The 19,823-nt window shown below is 43.5% G+C and overlaps 1 protein-coding gene across 1 annotated transcript in view; it reads left to right on the top strand.

The window, feature by feature from the left end:
* SLC9A4 (solute carrier family 9 member A4) overlaps positions 1 to 19,622 on the top strand; it is a 40,641-nt gene extending 21,019 nt beyond the window's left edge. Inside the window, exons 7-13 of the mRNA XM_029999104.2 lie at positions 896 to 982; positions 1,425 to 1,495; positions 3,813 to 3,974; positions 10,166 to 10,262; positions 12,209 to 12,340; positions 13,092 to 13,179; positions 17,344 to 19,622. Coding sequence (XP_029854964.1) covers positions 896 to 982; positions 1,425 to 1,495; positions 3,813 to 3,974; positions 10,166 to 10,262; positions 12,209 to 12,340; positions 13,092 to 13,179; positions 17,344 to 17,645 — 939 coding nt within the window. The 3' untranslated portion in view covers positions 17,646 to 19,622. The remainder of the gene's footprint in view (positions 1 to 895; positions 983 to 1,424; positions 1,496 to 3,812; positions 3,975 to 10,165; positions 10,263 to 12,208; positions 12,341 to 13,091; positions 13,180 to 17,343) is intronic.
* Positions 19,623 to 19,823: the final 201 nt, after the last annotated feature.

The raw sequence follows: 19,823 nt of genomic DNA, 5'->3' as shown, positions 1-19,823 counted from the left end.
CCAAAATCTCTTACGTTCACTCCACATGTTCTTCCTAATGCTTCCAAGTTAAGAAGCACTTGAACTTTACACTTCAGCACAGAATCATTCTCTACTAGTGGTGTATCTCAAACTGAACAGAAAACAATATGTCTCTTCTATGAAGGATTTTGAATTTTTTACTTTTATCTTCATTCATCTTGGAGATCAAATGAGATCATTTTGAAATCCTTTGTAAAAGAATATTAGAGAAAAATAAAGCAAATAATAGGTTTGTAAGAATAGGTGTCTACTTCAGATGTTTGTGTTGTTCCACTTGGCTTACACTGCTGTACCTGGAAGAACTGGATCTTCTGGAGGTCCTGCATCCCATGTTCTGTATTTTCCCATACCAATGCCCCAGATATTCCAGGGTGCCAATGGAGCACCATGCAGTTGTGATTAGGTACTTAGATTCCACCAGAATGTTTCAGAAAAAACATTTTGTTTCTATTTCCACTTTCTAAATGCTATTCTGTAGCAGTGCAATAAAGAATTGGGAACAGCTGAAAATGGTTTCTAAGTGAAAAAAATGCAAAATATTTAATTCTAAAAATGTTGAAGAGGTTTTGAGATTGTAAGAACCTCACAAACTTAACGTTTTCTTTCAAGTGAGTGCTGCTTTGAAGAAGGTTAGTCAGCTACTTTACAAAGTTAAAATATGTCGATAAATACAATCTCTCTTAAAAAAACCCTGGTGTGTAATTTTTTTTAAGTCTTTGAGTTTTAATCCTCTTCTGTATCTCTCCATTCAAGTAATAGATCATTCTTGTGCCTAAGACACTGTTTTCCTAATTGATTAAAATTAAATCCTTTTGCTTTCTTTCTGTTTTTTCTAAAAGACAATTAACATTTCAACTCGTTGTTCCAAACGCAGGGAATCACAATTGGACCATTGGTCAGATACCTAGATGTTAAAAAGACCAACAAAAAGGAGTCTATCAATGAAGAAATTCATGTGCGAGTAAGTTTTTTGTATCAGTAGCTGGCATCCTAAAAAGAAGAAGAGAAAGGGTATTCCAAAAGAGCTGGACAGAGGGAGGCATTTGGTACCAATGGCATTCAGTGGATTTGGACACTGAATGCCTTTAACAACATTTAGAGGAAACCTTAGGCATAATTTTTTAAAATATGGTATCTCATTTATATTCATAGTGACTATCATAATATGGTACTACAAGTGTCATGGTGTAGCAGGGCCCTTACTTCTTGATACTGGTGACCATGGGAGGACAGAAACAAAGGTAGTGTTTACAAAATGCACTCGTCATCCTTCCCTGTTAGATTTGTCGGATACCTTTGTTGCCATCTTTTGACTGGTTCTAGACACACAATAATGGCGTATTTGTGGTGACATTATTTTCTTATAATGACCACTTAAAATTTTTCCATGTTTGTTTCTTTAGTTGATGGATCACTTGAAGGCTGGTATTGAAGACATATGTGGACATTGGAGTCATTATCAGCTGAGAGATAAGTAAGAATCTCTTATTGCAGCCTACTATAATAAAATATCCTATCTATCATGTAAAATACAATAGGTAAATAGAATAGGAAATCAATCTTGTGCCCCATAAAGCTAAAATAGCATGAAAATATTTGGGATGTGTGCAATATCTCTTTTTAAAAAGTGAACTCCTGAGTAACCGTTATCTCTTGGGAGCGCAGTGCTCATATATTGCCTGTTAAATTGCTTCTGCACAAACAAGCAGAAAATAAGCCTTCTGAAAGAAAAACATAGCACATGAACTCATGCTGCAGGCATCAGCCTGTGCACATAGCTTTGGCATAAATCTTAGATCCATGGCAGTGATCCTTTAGGTCTGGATTTAGAACAGAAGCTATGTAAGCTGTCAGTGCTTCACTGAGTTTTGCTGTAAGTCTCCACAGCAAATATGATCCCTTGTTGGTGAGTACAAATTCAATAATAATTAGTCACCTGTCTTTACAGGACTTTGTATTCAGTAATATTTAAAATTAGAATACTAAAGGTAATGGTTGAATTTAAATATCCAGTAGCATAAACAGATACTTTCAAGCTGGTCTTCACTTAGAAATGCAGGACCTGTGTTGCACCTTCTATAAGCAGGATGAGGTGGTTTTGTGAAGCTTTGCGGCTCTTCCAGGCACTGTCCAGAAGAGATGGACCTGCCATTCTGAACTGCTGTTCCTTTACCTTTTCCCTAAGGAAGCCTTGTGATCATGTTGGCCATCGCAGCATATGAAGGGGAGTGTGGGGAGAGACTAATCTTCCTTTTCCACAAACACCGTATGATGGTGCCATGGGCTAAAAGTTATCCATTAGGCTATGCCTAGACTTCTGTGCTGGATTCCTTTGTCTCACCTCTCAGCATCGCACCCCAGTAATCCAGCTGGGAGTCTGTTGGGACATGTGGCAACACCTTTCATGACCAGGTTTCTCCCTACGGAAATCAGGAATTAAGAGTTGGAAGAAGGCAGCTGGTTTGCACCCGCTTCTTGTCCCAACAGGGAATAACGATGCGTCTAGGGCACATACCTGGACCAAGAAGCTAAAATGTCCTCTTGGCTCTCACAGTACAGAGCTAGCTTTAGGACATCCATGGGGACCACACCACTGCCGGGGCAGTCAATAAGCTAAACAAATCCCTCTTGGAGCAGTAATTCCATTGAAATAGCTGCATTTCCACATATCAGTGAGAAAATGTTATTTCCCCTTATCTCACATCTACCCAACAGGTATGAAAAGAGAATTTTGTCCAAACTAGTATAAATGTAGCGTTTCAGTTCACAGGCAGATTCAAACAACACACTGTATGTGAAAACATTTAATGTAAGAAGATTGTATTAAAAGGTATTCCCTAGACTTATCTTCGTGACTTTAAAGACGTTTAGCATATGTATATCAGAATTAATTACCTAAGAGATGACACTCCAGGAAGCTTTCTGTTACACAGAAAAACATAAAGAGCTCTAATCCCAGTGGAAGCATCTGTGTACCTATCTGTGCTATTAATATATAAAAACTAGCCTTTGTTAAGAAAAAATGTACAAACTCTGCAGTGCTTTTCCTAGCATTGTGAAGCACATTACCTTGCTGTGGTAAACTGTTCCTTTGAAAAAAACGTATAAGAAGATCTGCTGTTGTTCTGCTAAACGTCTGCCTGAAAGCACATACCTGTTCCAAAACGCACACACCCATTCACATTCAAATTATGCCACACATTAGCGATATTTTACAATCTGCAGCATGCGAGCGCATAGTATTTTCTGGTCCATTCAATTTCACTGTTATTCAGAATACAAAGAAATGTATTTTCTCTGCTCTAATTGTCAGGATTCAGAATTATCAGCAGCATAATGGGCCCAAACTACTGTAACTGCTGGGCCATTTAGAGCCCCATTGGAGGCTGGCTGAATAGGCCAGGATTACTGTAAGAGCAGCTGCTGCTGTTATGCCCTACTAGAATACAACATTTGTACAAAAGCGTGGAGACTGGCCATATTCTTTTCTGACAAATGTGGCGGTGTTATATGCAAACACGCACCCAGCCCTCTTTTTTGCTCTGATTGCAGCTTGTTTCTTTCTTTTGTCTGGTGGGCTTTGCAATCTCTGTGGACCAGTAGACCATGCCAAATGTCCCCCTAAAGGTCTCTCACTAGGCCTTCAGGAGTCCACAGGTGCCTCCAATTTGGATTCAGTTTCCACCACTGGATTATATATGTGTGCAATTGAATGAAAATCAGCTTGTACCACAGAGATAAAAACACATATCTTTTTTTTTTACACTTTGATTTTAATATCTCTTTTGCAGATTTAAGAAGTTTGACAATAAGTATTTGAAGAAAATCTTAATTCGGGGACACCAACCCAAATCCAGCATTGTGTCGTTGTACAAAAAGATGGAGATAAAACTGGCCATCGAGATGGCTGAGAGTGCCATGAAAATTTCAAATTCATCCACAGCTTCTTTACAGTGAGTACTGACCTCCTGACCCTTTGCAGAGTAGGGACAGGAAGGACAGGGACAAAAATGAGGAAATACCCAAGGGATTTTATGACTTCAATAGAAATGTAATTAAAAAACAGACAGTTATGAAAAGAGAAGTTGCTGGTTTGTGCTGGCAGTTTGGTGCTCATCATATTTGCACTTTGGGTCTTTGTTCACAGAGTGAAAATTAAAACCAAGGACATATTCTCTGTCCCTCTTCAATGACGGGCAGTTCTGAAGAGGAATCATGAGTCAGGTGCAGAAGCCACTCTGGGTGCTTTAAATCACAGCAGTGGTTCAAGGTGGCTGTACTCATCACTTAGCTGGCCAGTGGGTTTTGCTCACCATTGCTAGGTGCCGAGAGACCTGCAGGAGAGTTTAGAGCACAGATCCCGACTCCATTATCTAAATCATAAATTTTTGCTGAGAGCAGATTTCCTTGCAGCATTTGCAATTTCTGCTATTTCAGTTTGCAAACCCTCAAACTGTCTTGCTACATTTTGGCACTTTGTGCCAAATTTGTCCAATTAACATTGAGAGCAGCCCTGTGGAGAACAACTTGGGGGTACTGCTGGATGAAAAGCTGGACATGAGCTGGCAATGTGCACTCACAGCCCAGAAAGCCAAGCATAACCTGGGCTGCATCAAAGGAATTGTGGCCAGCAGGTCGAGGGAGGGGATTCTGCCCCTCTGCTCCGCTCTGGTGAGACCCCACCTGCAGTGCTGCGTCCAGCTCTGGGGTCCTCAGCACAGGACAGACATGGACCTGTTGGAGCAGGTCCAGATGAGGGCCACAAAAATGATCAGAGGGCTGGAACACCTCTCCTCTGAGGAAAGCATGAGAAAGTTGGGGTTGTTCAGCCTGGAGAAGGCTCTGGGGAGAACTTATAGCAGCCTTTCAGTACTTAAAGGGGGGTAATAGTAAGGATGGGGACAGACTTTTTAACAGGCCCTGTTGCTATAGGACAAAGGCAAATGGTTTTAAACTAAAAGAGGGTAGATTCAGAGTAGATATAAGGAAGAAATTTTTTACAATAAGGGTACTGAAACCCTGGCACAGGTTGCCCAGAGAGGTGGCAGATGCCCCAGCCCTGGAAACATTCAAGGTTGGGTTGGACGGGGCTCTGAGCAACCTGATCGAGTTGAAGATGTCCCTGCTCATTGCAGGGGGGTTGGACTGGATCCCCCTTAAAGGTCCCTTCCAACCCAGACCATTCTGTGATTCTATATTTCTATGAAACCGTAACGCAACTTGGCATCAGACAGACCGGGGGAGAAAACTGGTGGGATCTCCAGAGCCATCACTGAGGGAACCACCCTCTAGGAGAGAAGTCTGTAGAAATCTTTACTCCTGCATACTTTAACTCCTGCACATGTATTTATTCTCACCTTGCAACCCACTGTCCAGAGTGTGGGTATTGCTAATGGCACTTGTCCCCACAAACTCTTTCCTGGGCTCCCGCTGGCCACTGTTGCTGCTACTGCCTGCTCTCTGCTGCTGCATCCCTCAGCCCCTCTCCATTTTGCAGCAGCATCTGGCAGGGCACAGCATATTTTCATTTTTGAATGATCATCTCAACCCATTCCAGAAATTCCAAATACCAACAGGACATTAAATTAAAATCTTTCTTGAAACTTTGGCTTAATCATGTCAAGATTCATCTGCTTTCTTGAAACTGATGTCAGCATGCAGCGTAAGAGCTAACCCTTTTCTTTTTAAATCATTCTTTGCTGAATGGATGATATTAAAAAAGATTCCGTGTCTGTGAGGCTCCTTTCTGTCTGCTGTATTCCCTTAACTGTTCTGAGCCAAGACAAAATGGGCAAGGTTGGTAGACAATCTATGGCAATCAAACCACATTCCTCTTCTTTTCTTGAGGGAAAGAGAATATAAGACAAATTGCTTCAGCGTAGTTCAGAAATTCTCTCCTGACCTGAGAATTTAGATTGAAAAATGTTCTATAATAAACAGCTGATATGATGGACTAATTTTTGCCAGCTCTACTCCGGCTGTAATTGAATTTTACTGTGCATCAACCTCTGATGCACGAGTTCTCATACTGAGACAGCCTTTTTAAAAATGAAGTGTCAACTTCAAAAACAGAGTGCAGCCTGTGGCTCAGAAACATTCTGATTCTTGGAGGCTGTGAGAGTATTCTAGGAAAATATGTTTTCCCAGCTCTGTTCATTGATAGGTGTCTGCTGTTAAGCACTGGAGGAGACTGGATAGTGAGCCAGCTGTTGGATCTTTGGTTTGAGCCAATGCAGCAGTTCTTATATTTGCATTCTCGTCAGCAATTAAGTGAACCTGCTTAAGACTAAACGGTTTCTAAATGTATTTGTAAATTGTTTGATTGTTATCATTGAGCTAGCTTGTACCTAAAGACCCTGTCTTCAGTGAGGATACAAAAATCTGGCCATGAGCAAGCGGAGATTTGAAATTGAATTCCAATGTGTGGCATGTAAAGTAATATTTGCAGTGCCAGGGTAGTGAGAAAACTCTCACTAGCATTTCTGATCAGTTCTGCAGCCTTTAGGCACATGTGGGGAAATGCTCTATAACAATTAAAGCAGATCTCCATTGCTGTGAATTACATCATTCTCAGAAATTACATTCATGCTGGTGTGATTCCTGCAGGTGGAGTGGATGTCCAATATGCAGTAAATATTTCCAGTGTGGACTGGAGAAATTTGCCCATGGACTGTGCCACAAAGAATCCACATTTGAATGAAAATAGAGCATTTTGTTAGGATGTTTTGGAGAATATAAGCCTTAGAAATAAGGATAGAAATGGCAAAAGCAGAGCCAAGCAGATATTATGAAAACTGTGTTGGTATGGCTATTTTTTGAGGAAATATGCCCATTAGAGAGAGCCGGTTTGATGCGGAGCTTACTTAATGTTGGCTTCATATTACTGCAATACTGACTTTGGTAAATCTTAGAATGCATCAATACAGTACAGATCAGAATCAAGTGCTGTGTTGTCATTTTTGGTGGTGCAGTTGTGCAAGAGCTGCGCCTGATGAATGTTACTTCCTTCACAGGACTAGTGAAGATTGGTGGAGAGTTCACAAAGTTCAGAATTTTAGACATAATATAAAAAAAATCATCTTACAAGGTTTGTGGAAGGCATTTTATTTCCTCCATGTATCAACTATCTCCATGTCTAAAGAAGAAAGAGATACTGTCATGGTACTCATTACAGAGAGACAGTTTTCATGACTTATTATCATTTCAGCATTTTCTTCACAAATATATCTCCTGTGCTGTGCTTTGTTGTAACATGCTGGAAGATTCAGTAAGAACAAAGAAATAGCTTCAGTAAGGATTGCTTTATGGTTTTGGTAACATACCAAACTTGTCAAGTTTTTTTTGAAAGTTCTTTTTTAATGTATTGGATATTGCAAAGTGTAAAAGCAATCTGTTCCTTATTACCATACCTGTGCATTGTTATCAGTTGGGTAGGTTAATACCTAATCCCACAAAAAGAATAAACATTTTTTATTTGTGCTCCCGAACAATACAGACTTCATGCTGTTTGTTCTCTTGCTATCCCAGCTCAGCTAAAACTCAAGGAATTTTATTTATTCTATTTAAGTCACTTTAAGAGCAAAACGATAAGCCTTTAAATGACTTAGGACGGGCCGCTTCTGTGCTGGCATGTGAAGGGGGCCAGGTATGCAACTGGAAAAGTAAAGAGATGACCTGATGTCTTCCCAGTGGAGTTTTGCTTTCCTCTGTTTAGCTGCTTTCCCCTGTTTATTCCCAACTGTAAGGTATAAAGACCCTGTGGAGACACTCAGTAAAGTGAGGACCCGAGAGACAGTTATTTCCTATGATGTCAAAGCTGCTTGCATCAACTCTGTCAGTTCAATTTGCATTACACAAATGAACCAAACCTGCATTTTACAGACCACTACTCACTGACAGGCTAGATTGCCATTAGTCCCCAGGGGCTGTGCTCGTGTTTGCTTTCCCAGGTGTACCTAGGGTCTCTCTGTCGTCCAAAGGGACAGCAGCTAGGGGCTGCTGCCAGCAAAGAGTCGGGTTTCTTTGCTGTGGAAAGTAGCATACATGGGCTGTCCCACAACCTTCAACGTGCCAGACCCAGTATGGAACAAAGGTGCATTACATCTAAGCCTGGAAACTTGGTGGCATCCCTGGATTCTCTCAGTGTTATCCCTGAGAGCTGAAAGCAAATGAAAACCCACCCACCCACCCAACCCACTCAGCTGGCCTGGAATTGGGTGGTGGTGATGGTCTTTTTTCCCTGCTCATAAATACCTAGCTTTGTTGTCTTTGCTGTTGTTGAGAATTGATAAATGTCAATTAAACATTTGTTGAGAAGGATTTATCAGGGCCAGGATAAGAATTCTGGTCAAATCCAGAAAGGGATTCCTTTTCTGTCACTCTAGCTTGCCAATAGACTCATGGGTCTTTCTTTCATGTCTCAGTAAGATCCTTAACCTATTGGTTAGCCCAGCCCTACCTCTAACACTACACCTTAACCTATTGTCAAATTCTCTCTTTTTACTTCATGAAAAATTTGGCAGATCTTAGTTTTGGTCCGATGCAGAATGAAAACACATTCCAAAACCTTGAAATATATCAGGAATAAATTCTTATGTTCCAGGGACTTTGTACAGGGCCAGGTCACCAGTGCTCACTGTCTACTTGATGGTAAGAGGCAGTAAAATGTAGAATCCAGGCAGCTCATGATGGTCCTACAAGTTTTCAAAATGTTCACGTTAGATTATAGCACAGAACAGTGGTAATCTTGTTAAAGGAGCTGTAATCACAAATTCCAACCTTTTTCCTATGTTTACACCACAATCTCAGTTTAGCTTGAATCCACCTTCCTTTGCCATTAAAAAAAAAATGATTTATTTTAGAGGGAGTACAAAATAAATGCACACAAAGCTTTGGCAATACTGTACATTGATCATAATCCATTCTTTAACTGCACAATTTACAGATAACATTTCAAGGACATCTCCTAGCTGAGAACAAAGATTTGCAATTACTTTTTTTTTTTTTTTTAAAAGAGGCAAGAAAGCAAAACGGAGAAAGGAAAAAACCAGAAACAACAAGATGAACTCAGACTGATTCATCCTGGATGATCACTATCTATTTCCCTTTCTTTTCTTGGGAATTCAGCCGAACGCTAACTCTCACACAGATTGACCGATTTAGCAAAAGCAGGTAGCATTTCACAGCAGCCCTCCTCCATTGTTTTGCTGGTGAAAAAGCCAGGCAGCTACCGGTGACTGTGGGCTTCTTGTCACAGTTTGTTAAAAATACAAAGATGACTATCTTTTAGGTAGTTCTTTCATTTTAAATGGAGAAACAGGCTCAGTAGCAAGGAAACCCTATATGTTCTCCTCACCACAGGGAAGGTCTCTTGGACCCCTTGACCGGCACGTGCTTTAGTTCTTAAGGCTTTACTGCACGATCTCGAAGGAGTTAAAACCAGTAGGACCGCAAGGCCCAGAGTGCCAGACCATGCTGAAGAATGTATTCAGACAGAGGAGGAAAGTTGCAGTGCCTTCCTGAACGTACAGCTGGTTGTTGCCCAATCTAATCCTTAAACACGAACTTTCTTAGGAAGCTTTGAGAAAGAAGAGGAGAGTTTCTGCTGCCAGCTGGATGGTGTCACTGGTCACTGCGAGGCTCTTCATGAGGAGCGGCTGAGGGAACTGGGGCTGTTCAGTCTGGAAAAGAGGAGGCTGAGGGGAGACCTTATCGCTCTCTACAGCCACCTGAAAGGGGGTTGTAGTGCGGTGGGTGCTGGTCTCTTCTGTCAGGTGGCTGGAGATAGGACAAGAGGAAATGGCCTCAAGTTGAGGCAAGGGAGATTTAGGTTAGGTATTAGGAAAACATTCTTTACTGAGAGGGTTGTCAAACATTGGAGCGGGCTGCCCAGGGAAGTGGTTGAGTCACCATCCCCGGAGGTGTTCAAAAAGTGAGTGGACAGGGTACTTCAGGACATGGTTTAGTGGGCATGGTTAGTGGTTGGACTCCATGATCTTGAAGGTCTTTTCCAACCTAAACGATTCAATGATTCTATGATTCCATGATTCTGTTCTAGCACTAAGAATAGCCCATGCATCGTTTCATGGGAATGGTATTTAATCAACTCATTAATATCATGTTTAAACTTCTCTTTTATTTACAGGAGCGGTAGGAATCGGCGTGTGCACAGGCTCTCCCCCGCAGAGGTGGAGTCCATGAGAGCTGTCCTGGCACATAACCTATACCAAGTGCGACAAAGGGTGCGTGAGCGACCTGCTACGGCGCAGCGTTCGCAGACTGAAAGCTCTCGTTTGCGCAGCCGCGGCGGGGGGTAGCCCCGGGACGGTCACTGGTGGGAGATGTGGGCCCGGAGCCTGCAGCCACTCCCACCGGGGACCTGCATGGGGAGGGGAAGGAGCCGCGGCTCCTGGGTGGAAAAAGAGGAAAGCGTGTTTATTTCTGTCGCCTCTTCACCCAGGAGAACCTGGGACCGAGCTGTAGAGGTCAGGCTTCCCTCTCCACGCACCCACCGACTCAACAGCCCGCTTGCCCAGGCTGCCAAACATCCCCGGGAGAACCTGAGGGCCCAGGTCCTCTCCATGGGGCCACGCACGACCGCTGCCGTGGAGGGAGGCTGGCCGGCTGGGCGGCCCGCGTTGGGCCAGCGGGAGGGGCAGATGGCTACCCGGCACCCGGGGAGGCGGCGGGCCGCCAGCAGCAGGGCAACTCCGCTGGGGGGGTGGGCGGACCAGCGGCCATGAACGTTGCGTAGCCCAAAGCCAGCTGAGAGTCAGGCTGGCCGAGCCTCGGTCCGGGTGGGAGCAGCAGTTTACCCTCGCCACAGGAGGAGAAAGGAAAAAAAAAAAAAAAAAATTCTACCTCCTCTGGAGCTTCACTTCACACGTTTGGGAATTTTTTTCCCCATAAAATGGGGGTGATCCCTCAGCAGGGATTTGTTTTGCAGAAATTTGTCCTCATTCTGATGCAGCCCGGTGTATAATACCTACTTAATTCAATCTCGGGCCCAGAATGTACAACCGAGTGCTCTCCTACAGCAACGAGTGGTAGAGGATATATTACAGTAACCTTGAAATCACACAGATGAACGGGGCTAACTCGTGTAACACACTTTTATTAGAAAATGCTAGGCTCTGCTCATTTAAATGTGTCATTATTAATATGATATTCATTCCTAATATTGTTTGATTTGCCATGGCCAATTATCCTTATGATATTAATTTCTTATCTTACCAGGAACAATTTGCATATATGGCTGTCTCTTAGATAACTGAAATGAACCCTCTCTCTTCAAAATCAATTACAGTAATGACTATTTGTACCAGCCACTTCCTATGTGGTGTTGAGAACTGTGTGCTTTTGGAAATGAAAGATTGGAAGTAAAATAATGCCACTTCTAATACTTCACTTTCAATTCTGAAAGCCTGGTAATGCTCTGGCTCACCAGACCAACTTCACCAGGACCCCTGCAAGCAAGACTGAGATCAGATTCTGCTTTTTCAGAGGGCTTATAAACTTAAGTGAATTTTTCTCTTTAAGGCAGATAATTATTTCCCTCATTTGACTAGATGTATGCGATGATAAATTTAAAAGCTTGTCCTTTTAGGATGCTCAGTTTTAAGGTAATATTTAGCTGTAGTTTGTCCAAGTACGGAAAGGAAACTCAGCTCTGCATCTCATTCTGGAGCTGTACTCTTCTTAACATAGTCTTTTGCTCCTGGGCACATCTGCAACTTGCTCCTGGCTCAGTAATACTAGTATTAAGGCTCAGAGGTGGGTTAACCAGCTATCTCTCTCTTGAGACCTGCCTCAGATCAGTATCTCCCAATTGTGTGATGAGAAGAGGGATGACAAAGGGAGGACAAGCCCAGAGATGTTAACAGCCTCGTGTAGGTAGGCATATTTTCATGGTGCACTTTGAGCAGGCAAGAATCTATCAAAAATGGCATCAAAATGCAGCCCTTGAGGTCCGAGACTTACAGCTGTGCTCGTGCTTCCTTCCGTCTTGCTCTGCAGCAGCAAGGTTAGTGCGAGGCTGCATTTTTCCACGTGATACCAAAGAGATCTGAGATGAGTCGGTGGCCGAGCCGGGGCAGGTGTCCCCTTAGCCCCCTGACTGACCAGACTGTGCAAGGTTATTAACATTGCAAGGGCAAAGGAAATCAGCTGGGTGCATTTTCTGTTTCAGGCACCAACATACAGCAGACACAACCTGCCTACCAACACAAATGAGAAACAAGCCCAAGAAATCCTCATCCGTCGGCAGCACAGCCTGAGGCAGAGTTGCAGGAAAGGAAACAGCTTACCTTGGGGTAGACCGGTACCTATTATGTAAACTATTATTCATGTAAAAAATGCCTCTGTTTCTTTGTAAATAAGGAAAGGACACCCACTTTTATATGCTTTTTTGCAATAATTAAAATGGATACTTTCCCCAGTGTCCTCATGCAGCACCTAAGAAGAAAGTGCTTCACTTAGCATGTGGACAGCAACGTTTTTATGTCCTACCTCTATACATTGGTCAGAAATCAGCTACTATGGCTGTAAGTAGCAAAATAATGTAACTTGCATTGTTTTGGCCCGTGCAAAACATAGTATAATCGCAAAAGGCCTGATGCAAAGCGCTTGACACCTGGCACTGACAGTTTGGGCTCTTGATAAGTAAGAGTAAGGTTTGTCTGATCAAATGTAGGCATTGGATAGCATAGACATTTACAGCAGAGATAATCACAGTTAAGGAAGAGAAATAAGTTCTTGCTGTGTATATTAGTTTTTTTTAAGTTGTCACCTGAAATAGGAAAGGTGAATCTTAGAAGAATATATTTCTCTCTGCTGAGTATAAAAAAACCCCTTAGGGCTATTATATCAGACACAGACATTTTCACTGGAGCTGACATTGAGTTCAGCCATCCAAGCCAAGCATTGATCTTATTCACAGCTCTAATTTGGCTGCAGTGGTGCAGAGGCACAACAGAAAAAGCCTATAACCATCCCACTTTACCATCCCACCAAATAAGTGCAAATTGTGGAGGCAGTCACAGGCACTGAACACTTTTCTGTCTCATACACAGGCTAGGACCACGGAAGTACGCTACCTCTCTTTGCCTCAGGGCCCCAGCCAACCCACTAGACGAAAAACCAGGCGTGTTACTTTTACAGGTAATGGAAGTGCTTTACTCTATATCCTACTCCAGCAGTGAAAGAAACTTGGCCAGTTGCTCAGTGTGTTTAACAGTACTAAATGAATACTCCCATGGAAGTCCCTGGCCTCTTTAAATGAGCTACACCCTGCTCTCCTATCTTTTTTATCTATGTTGTTTGTATGGTCATTACTGCAGTAGTTTCTGTCTTGTTCCAGCACCGCCTAGTTTTCTCTTTTTCCCTCTTGCACAAATATTCCTGTGATCCCTGCAGTTTGGCTTGGCCGTGAGGGCATCCGTGTAAACCCCTGAAAGCAAATTATCTGTTCCCTGCAGCCCCACAGACACAATTGCATGCAAACGTGATAGGAGTTGCTGGACCCGTAGCCCAGTCGAGGCGAGGCTGCCGCAGCTCCGTGCCCCCAGGTCCTGCCGGTAGCAAGGCTGAGCAGGTATTCCCAACGGACATACCCCCCCACCGTAATTCAATGTACATGTACACATGGCCGGACGCACAGAGCAGCGCAGACAGGGCACAGCACTCATGCAAGTGCAAACAGCACCAATGGCCTCATCCTGGCCCCCTCTCTGGCTGATCAGGACGATAGCCTGTTAGTGGAAAATTATATATACATACACGCCATCTGAATCCCCCAGTAGCTGGCCTTAGATACACATTGTGCCCGGCAGCTGGCCCTGGACCTTCCATCTGCCCATTTGGTGGCACTTGGGCATGAAGCCCCTGAGGACACAGCCCCGTGGCAGCTGCTGGTACTCAGACCTACGCACATGCACACACACACGTACACACACACACAGAGATGCTCTTCCTCCCCACCCCATGCACTGGAGACCCCTCCAGGAGCTGGCCTTGGACAGCCAGTCTTCCTTGTAGCAGGCTCCTGGATGCCCTGGTCTCCCGTTGCCTCACACACAGGGACACACACACGCAAACATGTCTCTTTGGTACCGGGTCCAGATGATGGCCTCACCAGTAGCCAACCACAGACCCCACGGTCTCTTCAGTCACTGGTCTGGACCTCCTGCCCCCTCCAGTAGTGGCTCACAGACCTTCTGCTCTCCTCAGTCTCTGTCCCAGACTCACGGTTGCTCCAACAGTTGGTTCCCAAGCCTCTTATCCTACTTGATGGCTACTCTGGCTTGGTGATTGCTAGTGATTTTGCACTGACATGCGCACCCACACGATATGCGTGCATCCCTCCAGCTGCTGGCACTCAGGCCACGCGGAATGGGGAGCTGCTGACCAAGGAACACAGAAGTGGAGTTAAATGAGAAAACAGGACAGACTGTGCTGATCAGGTGCAGGGCATTACCAGACACATGTACTGGCTGGCCCTTTTTATCCCCTTTTTCCTCTATTTTCCTGCACTTGTTGCTCTCCAAACTACCCTGATCCCTTCTTTTCCCTGTCTTTGGTTCCTGCCCTAAACATCACATCGTAAATCCTGTATGGTCCCCAAATGCCCTCCCCTAGCATCCCAGTACTGAGCCCCATACCCCTCCACACCCCACTCTGTGAGGTGCTCTGGGGACAGCCTCTTGGTTGGCGCATCATGGTGGGTCTCACCCTGCCCGGGGGGATGATCAACCCCGTGATGGATCAGGGCAGGGGCTCAGACTTTTTCCTCTGGCTGGGGTACCAGGGAGTTCCTCCACTTGCCCTTGTGCTTCAGGGCTCCTCTGTGCTCGTGGAGATGAGCCTTTAATCACATAACCTAACAAAAAGTCCTGGCAGAGTCTCTCCCCAAGCAGCTGGTCTCTTCTCCCCTATTCCCAGCTTGCTCTCTATGAACATTTCTGTAGTGATACTGGTATTACTGGATAAAGTTATATGTGGATAACCAGTCTCAGGTTATTTATGTACACCGTAAAATGCAGACCCGTCCTCACTTACACTTTAAGTAAGGAGACAGAGGTTAGGGATGGAGCAACACTGAATTGCCTAAGGACAGGTAGCAGAACAGTGTCACAGAAAACATGGAATTTAGGACACTTGAATGTTCATCATTGTCTCCATCTGTAGTCTCCCTGACGCCTTTCTGAGTTCGTTTATGTGAACCTGAAAGACATTTGTGTTCCTTAGAAAAAATCCTTCTTATTTCTGGCAAAATTAGCTATAGCGACTGAAACCATATTTTTAATTTTTGTCTTTGTATCAAAAACTTGGACAACAATGTTTGTTTCCTGCAGGTGCAAAATTATTTTTTGTGTTCCCTTCCTGTTTTACTGTGAAAGAAATGAAAGCAAAAGAGATCTGTGTAGGCAAACTGTCCGCTTGGGGCTGGGCATTCACACTTGATGGCAGCAGAACAGAAACCCATAGGGTCTATTCAGAGGGGAAAATAAAAGTTACTCAAGGGGATTTTTTTTTTCATACAGCTGATTCTTTTCTGTTCTGTTTGTCAGGACATTGTGGTGGGGGATATGTGTCTTTCTAGAAGATTCAAATTGTTCTACACAGCAGCCTCAGACCTAAAAGCATTTCAAACACTTTCAAGGGACCAAGTCCTGCTACAGCAGACAGGCAGATTATTTCAGTAGGGAGAGAGATAAATCCTGAAGCAGTGAATGCAAGTACATTTTACTAATAGCTAGGCCTGAATTTGAGCCCTGCCTTGTGATCTATCCAAATAATTAGACTTCTTGGTCCACCTTCTGGCCCCATCTTAGGTCCATTGCATAGCATTCACACCACTTTAAATGTCTGCAGCAGGAGGAAGCCACCTTAACCTCCTCTCATAAACTCTGTTAGGATGAGTTGAATTGCACTTGAGAACTGAGAAGAGAAATACTCAGATTGTAGGAAATTAGAATGACAACCTCATATGTGCCCATATGCATTTACAGAGATAAATGCTACCTCTTCTGTCCATGCCTGGAAGCCCTTCTGGAACAAGCATCCTCCAGCAAGCTTCATTTAGCTCTTATATATAGAACGTGCAGAAAGTTTAGTAACTAAGAGGTCAGAAATGACCACAAATAAATCCTTAAACCACCTATCAGCTCTTCCTGCCACTCATACGAGTGAATTATTTCTTTGACAGTATATATCATTCACACTTTGTAGCAGTGATGCTCCCAAAGGGCTAAGTAGAAGCCCTTCGAGTCTGAGAAAACCTATCCTATTTTATTGCTTATGGTGTGGTGTGCCCACATGGCTGACGAGAAGCAGGTTCTGCTGTTAAAGAAACAGAAAGAAACAGTGCCCCTGTTTGGTAGAGGTAAGTGCTGGTGCACGCATTCTTACTTCATGCCAACTGTGAAGTAAACATTAGCTTAAAATAATTTAATAGCTATTAAGCTGCAATAACTTGATATATTTTGACTGTGTGACTATACCCAATACATATGTGCTTTAACTGCAGCAGGATGTAGTCTAATTTTATTATTCATAGACCTTCATGTTTCTCTCCCCAAACCTCCTAGCTTGTTATGAGCTGTTTCTTAAATTAACTAATTTGCTAGTGCATAGTCAGACTAGAAGTGGCTTTAAGAAAAGTGAAAAAGTATATTCTATAAACTCAACAGAATGAGAAAGCCAGTTATTGGCCTATTGCAGGCAAATTTTTATTGTGTACTTGTGGCAAAGAAAGCTGGTAGGAGCAGGTCTGACACGCCCAATGTAATCAAAGCGCCCTAGAGTCAAACTCCTGGTTTCAGGTGAAACTGTTTTCTTCCCAGTTATTAATCACAGGTGACTGGTAAACTGGATTTTCGATGGCACTACAGTCTTCTCCTTTGTCACTTTTTTGTCTTCTGCTGTAGGTTTCACCATGACTTTCAACCATGGTACTAGGTACACTTGTGAAATTCTTAGAAAACTGAAAGCTACATAAAGGAGCGCTCTTGCCCTATGAAGGTATTGAGCAGCTCTGTGAGGGACTAAAAGATAGCTGAACGTGCTTATTTGATGAGGTTTCAGGGTACAGGCAAGATCAATAAAATCTTTTAAACATTAGCTTTGGGATGAAAATAAAAATTTAGGGTTATTTTTAGTTCTTGACTGCCCTCTTAGTCTATAGTAATTTAAAGTGCTTCACTTCCAGGGTTTAAAACCATAATACTGCATTGTATTGAATACCCTTTAACTGTCCTTGCTGATTCCATGGTGTACCTCTTTTCTTTTCTTCAAAATATGAATTATTTGACTGTTTTCCTTCAGATCACCACAGAGGTGGCTCTGCTGCTCCGTTCCCGGTAACGTTCAGACCCCAGCCCCGACTACGGCCACCTGAAGCAAAGCACCGCCAGGAAGAGCTGATTCCGATGGCACATTTGGATAGACGAGCGGGCCCATCCAATGTGTCAGGTCGAAGAGGAAATTCAATCGGCCAGCATCGTTTCACCAGAGCAGACAATCTAGCTCTAATGCCAAAGTCTCGATTCACTGTGGGAGAAGCAGAGGGGTATGAGTCAGAAGAAGAGACAGAAACAATGGCACCAGCCAGGCCATTAGACATATGAGGAGCAGCGAAGAGCAATGTTTGCGTCTCTAGGGCCCTTTGGGCACTGCTCCAGAGAAAATAACAAAGCTCTTACATGTACCAAACCACAATTTTCCTTTTGGGACCGGCGCACTTGTTCTCATATCACTTTCAAGTGCTGTGTCAAGGTACTTAGTGGCTCGGAGAAGACTCAAATTCTTACATGTTTATATCAAGATTTCTTTCCCACAAACCACTGCAGGAAACAGGGGAACATGATCTTCGTAGAGGTTTGGACATGGGTTTAAATCACAGTAGGTGGGCACACGCAACGGTATGGGTGGAAGCTGATATTGCCTTCCTCTGTTCTGTACTATGGCCTGCATCCAGAAGAAAGAAACACCGAAGAATGTGCTTGGCACATGAGCGCCCATACTGGTGACTTCAACTTGCTGAGAGCTTTTCACCTCAGAATAGCTGAGATATTCCAAGAAAGAGTTAAAAACCAGGCATTATTAGGGCACCTAAATGTCACTGAAGATGCCTAAACAAGTACTTAAGTCAAAAGGATTTTTAGTGGACATTTTCAGCACTTGGGAATCTCTCGGCATCTCAGGTTTTGGCTCTGCAAAAGTGCCTGAAGTCAGTTGCTGTGATGGTCTGTAACTCCTGCTACTTCAAAAAGTTTCGACATGTAGGCACCTATCACCCACCTACAGCTGTTTGGGATGAAAAAAGGAGGCATCCTGGTACGTACAAACCCAGAGGACTCTTCAGGCAGGGGTGCTCTCAGGATGCCTTTTATTTGCAAATGTGGGATGGCAAGAATGTACACAATATTCCTGTGGTTCAGCAAGTGGGAGGCTTCACTGTAGAGCATCTAACCTCCATTCCCCACTCCCACCTTGCCAGAGGGTGCCCAAATAGGTGGACCACTCTTCACACTGAAGCTGGACCAGCACTGCAGATAGGAAGCAAGAAACTGGGATAAAAGGTAAAGGGAGCCTAACTTCATAGCCTGCTGGCTAGCAGGAAGGAGAGACACTGTGTTTTGCTCCCAGTTTTTTGTAGGGTGTCTGCCTATACGTAGTACAGAGAAGCAGTTGCAAAAAAAAAGCAGAAATAACCAGGAGGACATGCACTGGAGCCCGTGACCTCCCAACCTTCCTACGGAGGTAAGAGAAGCAAGAAGCAATGGTCTTGAGTCATTTTGGATAAAGTCTAAAATCCCAGACACCTAGTTCCTCTGATGGAGCTCTCTCCTGCAAAATGGAAGCAGCATTGCCACTGTCATCTGTGTCTTGAAACTGTGGGTGAGCTGATTTTATCCAAAGGGGTGATCTGAGTCCGAAATTCCATAAAGCCACCCTTACAGCTGCACTGAAATCTACAGCTGAGAAATGCACAAGTTCAGTCATGTTTTCTTCAAGTTTCCCTCTCTATCCTCCACTCAGAGCTTGCTTAGCTGCCCAACTCAAGGTCTGTAAATGCTACCATAAGAGTCAGAGAACTAAGAACTAGAGATAGCAGTGCCACCTCTATGTTTCTCTTTTTTATATTGCTATTAAGCGCTTGTATGTCCTGGTCCGGAAAAAACTTTTATGTGTAAGTTATGGCTTCACATTTCTTGAAATGGATTTCCATTTCAGGACAGGTAGCATCTAAACTTACAAATTTGAAAAGTGTCACCAGAGGGAAAAAATAAAAGCCCTTTCCCCCCTTTTCTCATGTTTGCAGCTTTTCTGTTTAGCAGGTCATAATGAATCACCTGTACTGAAATTGTACAAAGCTTTATGAAACTTACATTCTGTTTGCATTTCCTCGTTGTGCCAGAGAAAATATACAACTTCCTTTTATGAAAGTAGTGGCACATTATTAAAAGAGGGTAGGATTTGCCTTTTGTACCGACACTGAATAAGCAATGAAATACAGTTCTGTACCTGAAAATCAACAAATAAACCCAGCTCCACAAAAGACGAAGTGCTCCATGTAGTTTTTAAACAAAAGCCGTGTGCCAGATCTCAATCCTGTAGCAAGTTATATTGACATATCATAAATCTCAATGCAAACATTATTTCAAGAAAAATACAAACTCAGGTCTTAAATTACACTGTGAGCTACCAAGTTGCCATATGAAATTTAATTGAGGGCAAAATCAGCGCCCGTGCGAGGTGGTCTTTAGGCCACCGAGCTGACATAGGTGCACGGAGTGGGGTGA

The sequence above is a fragment of the Aquila chrysaetos genome, chromosome 23, assembly GCF_900496995.4.
Source record: "Aquila chrysaetos chrysaetos chromosome 23, bAquChr1.4, whole genome shotgun sequence".
NCBI classification, from domain to species: domain Eukaryota; kingdom Metazoa; phylum Chordata; class Aves; order Accipitriformes; family Accipitridae; genus Aquila; species Aquila chrysaetos.
Note: the sequence above shows the minus strand (reverse complement) of the source record. Positions and strands in the feature narration are given on the sequence as shown.